This window comes from Diadema setosum, chromosome 15 (genome assembly GCF_964275005.1).
Source record: "Diadema setosum chromosome 15, eeDiaSeto1, whole genome shotgun sequence".
Lineage (NCBI taxonomy): Eukaryota > Metazoa > Echinodermata > Echinoidea > Diadematoida > Diadematidae > Diadema > Diadema setosum.
Genome location: NC_092699.1, coordinates 37,040,092 through 37,051,348, shown reverse-complemented (window position 1 = coordinate 37,051,348; position 11,257 = coordinate 37,040,092). Strand labels below are relative to the sequence as shown.

The following is an 11,257-nucleotide window of genomic DNA, read 5'->3' as shown; positions in this document are numbered from 1 at the left end:
CTCACGTTTTAGGATAAAGTGGGATAACACCTATAGTATCGCGGCACCTATAGTGTCGCGCGCTTGCTGGGCTCTTGCACCAGCACTCACCTCACTCACCTCATTCTCTGTATGTTGTCTATTGTATTACAATTTCTGTTGTTGCAATGTGATGCCAGAGTGTCACTGTTTTTTCTTGCTTTTTCTTTTCTTTTCGATAAGTATACAAGATATATGTTTTGCCCATTTTTTCCCTTCTCTTTTATGGCTGTCGTATCTTCAAGCTATATACTTATTTGACGACAGTCTTCTGCATTCACACTCCCAATACATGTGCCATAATTCAGTCAGATCATTTGATTCACTTTATCCCGAGTGGTTCCCAATTGACGTGTTCTCTTTTTCTTTTCTTTAATCTGTACACGTAGGCACTATATCTCAGTTTTATATTCGGATGTACACACTGTATCTTCCCTTGTCTTGTAAACAAAAAGAAATGACTGTATTTCATTTTGTGATTTATATTAGATGCAGAAAATTCGTAATAAATTCATTTGAATTTGAACACTGATGTCCATGTTATCAATCGTGTCAAACACGGGACTTCCTATCATTCAGGATCCAAATTTGTCGCGTAGTGCTGCTAGTGTCTGGCATACACGAAATAGAAGGTCCCGTTCCAGGAGTATCTGTTACGGAACCACTGACCAGAGTGACCTGAGGGAAGTTGTGATCCTGCTGCCCGCGGCCCGAAGTAGACAGACTCAAAGAAGAAAGGTTTAGACTCTCCGCTGGCTGAGGGCGTCCCACCTTGTCCGCACTTGCTGGAACTTCCAGGGATACACGTCATGGTCTCGACTGAACAAAGAATGCAAATAGTGAAAACTGTGAGGGAGGCATAAGAAGGTGTATAATTACAACACAGATAGTAACACTGGCCACCATCTTGCGTACGTAAAGACAGTGTTTTGTTGATAGCCAACCTTCATTGCGATTTTTATTATATCATGAAGTATAATGTTTGTATCTGTATAACGTACGTCAGTACGTAGGACAATATCCGCACAGGAAATCCCAAATTTAATGGAAATTGAAGTGTAGTTCCAAATGTAAGGTAAAGTGGTGAAACTTAAAGGTATTAGCCCACATTTGTAAACCTGCAGCAATTGGTCTCATAGTTAGCATGGAGTTTGGGTATGATTGCAGTAACACCTGTGCAAAATTTCGTTCCAATTAGTCCATTACTTTAAAAAAATATATGAAAATGCACCGTATGCATGCGTATAAAAACGCTCGCTAGCTCCGGTCCACGCGCGTACTACATGCATGCGATACATGACATTGTGTAAGTTAATGTACGTAGCTAGCCCGCGCTCGCAATTCGATTTTGGGTCGGGTTGACCCGGTTTGAAAATTGATTTTAAAACGATGATTTTCTCTCTTTTATCGAATGGTATAGACAAAGAGCAACAGGTGAGGTATGTTACTGTTATAACTTGTACTTGAAGTCATATTGGACCTGTTTTATGCAGTTTTGATTTTCGTGGGTTTGCAAATGTGGGCTAGTACCTTTAAAGATGCGAGTAATGAATATTTATACTACTATCAGTTTTACTGGGTAAGAAATAATTTTGTTGTAATACCACTATTTGACTGGAACTGCAGCCGGGTGTGGTCATTGGCGTATCCGTCGATGTACACCTTCCTTCCTTCCAACCACGGTCTCGTCCGTGTTGTCAGACTCGATGGATTCACGCTGTCGTCCCCAACCATCTGGAAGACGACGTCGGTCTGCACGAAGAACTCGGTGAATTTCAACTCAATCATCTGCTTGATGCTGGACGGAGGGATGATCTCCAAGTCGACCTCCGCCTCGTTCTCGTCGTCGTAGTGCCAGACACTTCCCATGCCGGACTTACCGTAGCGGACCCAGCCCCCTCCATTCAGGTCCATTTCACAGTACACCTGTCAAATAATGCGTTTGATAACATCATCTGTAATAAGCTTTTCATTATCATCGGGCTCTAACTACTTGTCCACAGCAGGAGTATATATCGATGGAATTTTCACAGTGGTCTGTGTTGAGATTTTGAACGTTTGGCATGCCGTTTGCCAACTTTAGAATGTATCCTTAAGAACACCTTGAAACAGTATAGTCTTGTTATCCAGGATTGACGGCACATCACATAGATTTAACAAAACTTTGAGATTTCTTACGTGTTGATTGATTGATTTGTCGACTGATAGACTGAATGATTGATTGACTATTGATTGACTGATTCTACTCGTTGAAACGGATTGTTTGATTTCCCTCAGACTTCACTAATAATAATATGTGTTGAGCACACATATCTATTTGGAAGGAATTCCCCTTTACGCATGTTAGGAGCAAACCACGAGGATCGAAGTGCATAAAAGAGTTTGTGGATGGATGCAGTTGTCCTGCTTTAATTGTTCTAACCTTGGTGTAAACTCCAGCAGCAGCTATGTAGTAATATCCACTTGGTTTATAGCAGACATCCAGAATATGTTGGCAAGAGAAGGCAGGATTATCCGGGCTACCAAGAGAGGATGAACAGCCACCTAAAGTATTCCAAATAGTATTACATTCATGTATAAATTATACCAAGTTTGCAGGTTTTTGATGTTTTTATTGATATGTCATGGGATCACAAGAAGCACAATCATTTATGAATACCTCATAAATACCTACATTCCCTCTGTTTTCCCAGAATCTCAAATCATGATATTCCTTTGTAAGTAATGTATATCACTACTTAAATTAAATCAAATATGTGCTAAGTAAAATACAGTAAATGTGCGAGTAAAACCCTAGCTGGCTTTATAAAATGGTTATATTGATCTATATCAAATGATTAGCCGAGAGCAATCATATGACCACTCTTTCATTTTGCCCTGTCTAACCCGTACATGATCTATATATTATCAGCAGGTAATCATTGCGAGGAACTGGTTTCTTCCGTCCTGAGCTAGTTTTTGACAGCAGATACAACTTGTTATATTCGATCAAGGGAATTATGTTACGAAAATCTGTAACTGCAAACAGGAGGGAATATCGACTTGATAATTAGAGATGCAGAACCGTTGTGGTAATGTATTTTCTGAAATGGAGCAGAACCTTTGTTCATCCGGTACCATATGGCACGTTCATCAATTGTAATCTGCTAGAATTACTCGCGTTTGAGAGTCAACAACAGGTAAAAGCCCGGTCACACAGCGCTTTACGGCTTAATCACGGCCAAAACACGTAAAAAATGGTCTCCCGTGAAGCAGACGATGTTGTTCGCGTTGATGTCGAGTTTAAGACGAGCTACGGTCGATTTATAGACGTGGCAGGACGCGGGGAAAAATCGGAACGGCGTAGGACGCGGTAAAAAGTTTTGAACTGCTCAAACTTTTATTTCGCGGACAACCACGGGCGGCGCACGTGGTAAAGACGTGCAACACACGTGAAACACACGTGATAATCCGTGTTCCGGCAGTGATTAAAACTTGGGGAGACGCGGTCATAAGACGCGAAAGTTTAGCGGTCTGTCACGGGCAGAGCACGGTCATCTGACGCGTGCTACGCGTTGGTATCACGGGAAATAACGTGTGTTTAGCGGCTTATCACTGACAAATGGATTTTCCGCGTACATACACGTGGCTGGACGTGGTTAGCCGTGCTTAGACAGTGCTTCTGCAGTGGAATAGCCGCCAACGGCCTTACCCCGTACAAAGCACGGCCAAACCAAAATTGACCAAAAAATTACCACTTACGACTTGCACGTCCACCAGATTTTCATAACTTTTTGTACGTGATTTAGACGTGGAGTGCTGTGTGACCGGGGCTTAACCCCATCAATGAATGTTCTGCTACAATGTGTACGATGGACTAAGCTGTAATTGTGTTTTTAATCCCTTACCGTTAGTATCCACTTGACCATGAATGAAGGGTAGGAGAGTGACCACGACACCAATGACCGCAAATACACACGTGTTGAATGTCGATGCCATGTTGAACTTCAAGCTAGAACAACGGGAAATTTTTTGTTTTAGTACATAGGATTTTAAGCACCCTTCATGGGCCATATCAATTTGCTTCTCTTTCCACGAACTCTACTGCGATTAACCGGAGGGCCAAACCCCAAAAAGTCGCTTACTTAACGAGTGAGTTGCACTCTCTCTACAAACTAAGTAGACCATGCTTATTTTCAAGTTTTTATTGTAACAAACAACATTCCACTGGTCTACCTCAAAAATTTTTTTGCGAAAGCCTCCAAATCCAAGATGGCGTCCAAGATGGCCGCCATATTTACTGAATTTGTTATTTGAAAGATAGAACTTGATTGAAAAATCAGATTTCAACAAATTTGATGTCATGTGAAAGAGAATAAAATTTTCTACAAGTTGATACCATTTTTGTGGGCTATTGTGATAATTGGATTGAGATTTTAAGGAAAAAACACTCATTTTTTGATATTTTTCTGAAAAAAGGAAAATCATGAAAATGCTTGATTCAGCATAAATCAAAGAAAGACTGAAGGATTATCTTGAAACGTTTCAAGAATTTTGTTTGACATATAATTAATATTTGAAGAAAATTAGGGGTCAGTAACGTTTTCGGTTCAGGAGTTATAATGTCTCAAACTTGAAAACTCACTACGTAAAAATGGCCACTTTAGTTGTGACAAGACCTTGTTGGTCGTAAAAAAAAGCTTGCGCGCGCCAAGACTACTACACGTACCACTGGCACTGGCGCTTGTAGCAGTGCCAGTGGTGCGTGTAGTAGTCTTGGCAAACGCAGACTTTTCTTTGACAAACAAGGGTTTGTGCCTGCAAACTAACTTTTCATACCAAGTGGTAGCTCAGGTGACGCTGATTGCTATTATTTCAAAGTAGATTGTTTTGAAGCAGATGAGATGAAGCAAAAAATATCTTTCAAATAGAGGTAGAAGCTTGAAACAACCTTGCTATAGAAAGTTTAAAACAAAATTTGGATCAATCACTCAAAAAATTCAAGATTGCAGGCTATCAAAGCTGACATAGTGTATTGCGCCAAAGTAAATGTATCATTTCGATTTTGATACAATTTTGTCTGTTTTGCTGTCTATTCATATGGTTTTTATATATTCTGAACATTTTAATGCCATTTCAAACCATCTTAGGTTTTAATGGAGAAATTTTTCAGAATGCACCATGAATATTTCTCTAAAAATTTTAAAAAATTAAATTAAAAATGTTTATGAAAACCATGCAGAAATTAACATCTTTCCCATATAATCAATATTTGGAGAAAATTAGAGGTCAGTATTGTATTTGGTTCAGGAGTTATAATGTCTCAAACTTGAAATCCCATTTTGCATAATATGTTATTTACACGCATCTGTTCCCAAAGACGTCACAGAGGGTCAAATCCAAGATCGTGCTTACTTTTCGAGTTCCACTCTCTCTATAAAGAAGACCATACATAATATCAAGCATACTAAGCAATGTTCCGTAAGTACACCTCAGTAGATTTGTTGCAAAGTACAGATGCGGTCCAACAGGGCCGCCATTTTATTGAAATTAACATTTCAAACATAAAATTTGATAGAGACATTGGATTGCAACAAATTTGATGTCATATGAAGGAGAGTAAAACTTTCTAAAAGTTGATGCCACTTTAGCTGTGTATTGTGATAAATTGGGGGGGGGAGGGGATTGTTTGCTTCTCTTTTTTTGGGGGGGGATCCATATCTTTATATTGTTTTGAAAAAAGGAAGAAATGTAAAAATGCATGATTTAGTATTTATCAAAGAAGAACTGAAGAATTATTTTGAAACCTGCGATTGAGATTGAGATTTACTGAGATTGAGACATAATTCATATTTCTGGAATTACAGGCAATATCATACACTGTTGACAAGTTAGCATCTAAAACTTGAAAAATTATATTTACGCATTATAAATTTTGCTCACAATGTGTTTACATGGTCACATGTAATACTGTAATGGTCTAATGACTTGCAAGTACCTGCAAACTAACTTTACATGCCAAGTGGTAGGTGACGCTGGTCGCTATTACTGTAGCATTTCATCATAGTAGATTGTTCTGAGGCAGATAAGATTGAACAGAAAGTATTTTCCAAAAAGAGATAGGAGCTTAAGATTTGGCACAAATTTTGCCAATGTGTAATATTTAGCGATAAAAATAGTATCCACACAAAATTCAAGATGGCGGTAATTAATCGAGGTTGTCGTTCAAGGCATTATTTACCATTAGTGCACGTAAAACAAAAACCCAGCTTTACTTAATTCCTCAAACTAGTTCTAAACTGTGAGTTAGGGATTTATGTACAAACTTAAATCAGTATAATTAATGCTAAACATTGTTAGATATACTAAATACATCTGATAAGCTTTTTTTATGTCAACAGTTATCATGGTTATGGTTTCTTGAAAAGAAATGGTGATATCTCCGTATGTTTTAGGCTTTATTATAATTTTTTTTACATGGTAGAATGTTTTGTAATACAACTAACCTGCACATATAAATCGAATGTGATCTGGTGATATCTCTCCCAATGGTAAACAATACCTTTAGTGTGTTGCGTCAAAGTTATCTCAACTTGTAACTTATAATTTGATATGTTTTTTTAATCTTCTTATATTGCTGTCTATTACATTTTTCTATACATCCGAACGATATTGTACTAGTGTAAACCATATTGAGGGTCTTTTTTTTTGGGGGGGGGGGGGGGGGAGTGGAGCTCATTCCAGTGTTTGGGTAAGGCCCAATCTTTGATAACAAAGAAATGCTTCTGTATCAAAGATATGCCTTTTTACTTGTATGTTACTCTGCTGTTGTAGAAACGTGAATGATGATGGTATATGTGTAAAAATGTCTGATCCGTAGATGTCCTTGAAAGCCCTTCTGATCCGAACCTCCCCCCCCCCCCCCCAAAAAAAAAAAAAAAAAAATCCAACATGGCGGCAATTTCTCAACTTTGCTCTTAAATGTGTTGTGCGAAATTACTTTTCAGTATATTGTTCGAATAAAATTGTCCAAATTGATTATTCGTGCTGTATATTCACATTTACAAATAAGCCTGCTGAAACTATTTTCCGTTATCAGATTTTTCTTACATTGTTTTTAGGTTGATTTCATGTGGGTTATAGTGTCACAATTGATCTGAACTTATGCCATTGGTAGATGCTTTCCTGTCTGATATCAGGATCACTCGAGAGTGAAAATGTTGATTTTCATTCATTTTAGAATGACCTCGGGGATCACTTGAAGAGTGACGAGTGATCCCTAAGGCAGGGCTCGACACTAACGGTGGTCCGGTGGCCCGGGGCCACAAAAAACACACGTCGGGCCACCAAAATGTCAGAAATGAAGAATTTGGTGGCTTGATCGGGCCACCAAAAAAGGTCGGATATTTGCCTTTGGGCCACCAAAAATAAAAGTTAGTGTGGAGCTCTGCCTAAGGTCACTCTAAAATGAGTGAAAATGAACATTTTCACTCAAAAGTCACTCCAATTTCTGTTATTCACTCCTCACATCAAAGTAAAAACTTCCACTCGACTTGGTTTTTTTTTTTTCTTTTTTCGGAGAGTAGAATATCACTGGTTTAAAAAATGTGTCCATAAAAACTTAAGACGGTTTAAGATAGCACAACAGACAAATTTGTATCAAAAACGAAACAATACATTTAATTTGACGCAATACACTATGTCAACTTTGATGGCTGTCATCTTGATTTTTTTTTGAGCGGTTGATCTAAATTCTGTCTTAAACTATCTATAACAAGATTGGTGCCAAGTTTCAAGCTACTACCTCTATTTGATTTTTTTTTTTTTTTGCTTCATCTCATCTGCTTCAGAACAATCTACTTTGAAATGATAGCGATCAGTATCACCTGAGCTACCACTTGGTATGAAAAGTATTAGTTTGCAGGCACAAACCCTTGTTTGTCAAAGAAAAAGTCTGCATTTGTTAAGACTACTACACGCACCACTGGCACTGCTACAAGCGCCAGTGCCAGTGATGCGTGTAGTAGTCTTGGCGCGCGCATACTTTTTTACGATCAATAAGGTCTTGGCCACAACTAAAGTGGCCATTTTTACGTAGTGAGTTTTCAAGTTTGAGACATTATAACTCCTGAACCAAAAATGGTACTGATCCCTAATTTTCTCCAAATATTTTTTATATGTCAAACAAAATTCTTGAAACGTTTCAAGATAATCCTTCAGTCTTTCTTTGATTTATGCTAAATCAAGCATTTTCATGATTTTCCTTTTTTCAGAGAAATATCAAAAAATGAGTGTTTTTTCCTTAAAATCTCAATCCAGTTATCACAATAACCCACAAAAATGGTATCAACTTGTAGAAAATTTTATTTTCTTTCATATGACATCACATTTGTTGAAATCTGATGTTTCTATCGAATTCTATCAGTTAAATAACAAACTCAGTAAATATGGCGGCCATCTTGGACGCCATCTTGGATTTGGAGGCTTTCGCAAAAAATTTTTTGAGGTAGACCAGTGGAATGCTGTTTGTTACAATAAAAACTTGAAAATAAGCATGGTCTTCTTAGTTTGTAGAGAGAGTGCAACTCGACCTCTGTTTTTAGCTTTTGGCCCCCCGGTTAGATTCAATGAAATTATTATATATATATATATATATATATATATATATATATATGAAGAGTTTCAACACAAAATGGGCTGAACGCCATTTCAAAACATTCTTAACTAAGTCCGTCATCAGATACGCTGTATCATGATATCTTATCTTTTTAACATAACAGGGAATGTTCTTGAAGTTATGATTAAAAGTAATTTTGTAATACAGTACCCTCTTTATTTTTGTCAGAACAAAAGAAATAAGAAGAAGAAGAAATGGTGGGGGGGGGGACGTGTGCCCTCCCTTTAATTTTGTAAGGGCGCCTCCCCTTTACGGAATTCCTGGATCCGCCCCTGTACCCCGTGATCAATCGAGCTTTTAAAGATAAAGAAGTTCAGGTCATGTGTAATTAATGTGTGAAAAAAAAAAAAAACTCAAAATCATAAACTTAACAGTTTAACATGCACCAAACACGTCTGATTTCGGTAACCAGTAGAATTTACAGTTCATTATTCCGAAGGTACGTAATATAGAAAGTAAAGTAAAGTTTGTTATTCCAAAGGTTCGTTAATCCGAAAATGAAGTTAAGTTCCTTAATACCCCGAAGGTTCGTTAATCCGAAAATGAAAGGGGTTTGTTATGAAACTCCCTAATCCGAAAACGAAATAATGTTCGCACTTCCGTAGATTCACGAAGTTTCTTTTTATTTTCGGATCAGCGAACTTCGGAACAGCGACCATCACCCCACTTTAACTAATATGCAAATGAAAAGACACGCGATGCCGCTCCTAATTGGTTTGTCGGTAAATCTATGTGACTATAATTAAAATGCTAGCAATAGTTTCTACGGGTGCTGTTCGTTATTCCGAAGGTTTTTATTCCGAAGGTTCGTTATTCCGAAGGTTCGTTAATCCGAAACACACAAATTCCCTATACCTAGAGGTTCGTTAATCGGAAAATGAAAAAAGGGTTCGTCAATCCGAACATTTGTGGCGTTATTCCGAAAAGGAAATAAGGTTCGTTGATCCGAAATGATATAGGGTCCGTAACGAACCTTCGGAACAAAGAGCTTTGTTTCATTTTGGGATTAACGAACCTTCGGAATAACGAATCTTCGGAATAACGAACCTTCGGACTAAAGAACTTTCGGAATAACGAGGTGTAAACGTTTCTACAACCTTGCCTTTCTATTGGTCTATATCAAGCCTTTTGATTAAACTTTTGCTGTTCTGTTTTCACTTGATTCTGTGATATTGTATGTCAACTTTGCCTGGTGTGGATTTCCACACTGCGACACTATACAGCTGAATTTAAATCTTTAACAAATTGAAGAAAATCACTGTTGTATTTCTACGACCTCACAACATAAACATACACCCTTGAAGGTGTTAATTATTAAGTATTATGCTTGATGTAACATTAAACTCAATCTTTGATAAAAATGGACGCATAACATGCGAAGTGCTAAATATTTACGCTGCATGATGCTTTTGAAGATAATGCAGCAGATATTTGCCAAAAAGATATAGTAAAGCACATAGCAAGAAGAAAAATAATGGCGTCTACAAGTTATCCTTCATACGTTTAAGTTTTCATAGTAATATGACATTATCCTGTAAAATTGATAAAATAAAAACACCAAACAAGTGTTGTAATCTGTCAAGACTGGAGCTTGGTAAAGTCGCTAAATTCTCGATTTTCCTGCTCTTTTTGGTGTTAAATACACTTCTTTAGACACCAAGCTTCCCAACGTATATACAGTACATTTATATACAGACATGATTCATTCCACTTTATTACCAAAAACCTACTAAGATAGAGGTAAGACTTGAAGCCAGTAGATGCAGTGCATTAGTTGCAAACAAGAAAATATGAGATTAAGCGCTTAGAAACATGATCAAATCAAATTATCATACTAATAATTCTACTTCTTCAAAACAAAAACAAAGTTGTACGTTTCAAAATAGAAATTACTTTAGACTTTGACGTTCAGATCCGCCGCCGTAGAGCAGCTATCAACTTTCTATTATAAAAGGTATAAAAATATATCCTTTTTCAGCTATCACCAAACCCTAGAGTTTGCTCTGTAGCATGTCTGCCAATAAAGAAATAGCGGTTCACAAAAATGAGACAGACACAACTCACCAAGTTAATCAAGAGCTGATGGAGTTTGCTTCCTGCGTGCCCTAGGTCAGATGTTGAAAATAGTTATGTGTCCATCTCCCTTGGGATTATGATAGTGGCGCGATTTCTGGAAGACCAATGCAGTGCTATTAGCATAGAGAGGCTATCGGGGGGGGGGGGCAATATCCTGAAGCGTTTTGTCCGACAAATTTGATCTCAGCCAATCAGATGCAAACTATTTCAGTAGCTTATAACAGTTTGTCAGAAAAAAAAAAATATCTGACAAAACGCTTCAGGAAATGCCCTAACCCCCCCCCCCCCCGTCTTTGCTAATAGTAAGACCATATCATTACTTAAAAAAAAAGGTAAAGTATATTGGTACCGAGATATCAGGATATCCTGTTCACTAAGTGACGGGAAATCCTGTACAAAAGATTCTAGAGCTACATATCCCAGGGGGTGGAAGAGATCCACCTCCCTGCATATTCCTGCGAGGTCTCACACCAGCAATTTCCTGAGAAGTCTAGCATGTTTAAACAG

The 11,257-nt window shown here is 37.8% G+C and overlaps 1 protein-coding gene across 1 annotated transcript; it reads right to left on the bottom strand.

Moving 5' to 3' along the window:
- Window positions 1-622: 622 nt before the first annotated feature.
- On the bottom strand, window positions 623-10,827 carry LOC140238733 (echinolectin 1-like). Its single transcript, XM_072318630.1, has 5 exons — window positions 10,739-10,827; window positions 3,906-4,009; window positions 2,441-2,562; window positions 1,623-1,944; window positions 623-837 (listed from the first exon to the last, which is right to left on the bottom strand). The coding sequence occupies exons 2-5, from the start codon at window positions 3,994-3,996 to the stop codon at window positions 623-625; spliced, it is 750 nt and encodes a 249-aa protein (XP_072174731.1). The 5' UTR covers window positions 3,997-4,009; window positions 10,739-10,827.
- Between the last annotated feature and the right edge of the window lie 430 nt (window positions 10,828-11,257).

Coding starts and splice junctions, on each gene's coding strand:
- LOC140238733 (XM_072318630.1), bottom strand. CDS start 3,996: ATGGCATCGACATTCAACACGTGTGTATTTGCGGTCATTGGTGTCGTG. Junction 1,945..2,440: donor CTGCTGGAGTTTACACCAAG/GTTAGAACAATT, acceptor ATTATTTGACAG/GTGTACTGTGAAATGGACCT. Junction 838..1,622: donor GCAGTTCCAGTCAAATAGTG/GTATTACAACAA, acceptor TTCTTTGTTCAG/TCGAGACCATGACGTGTATC.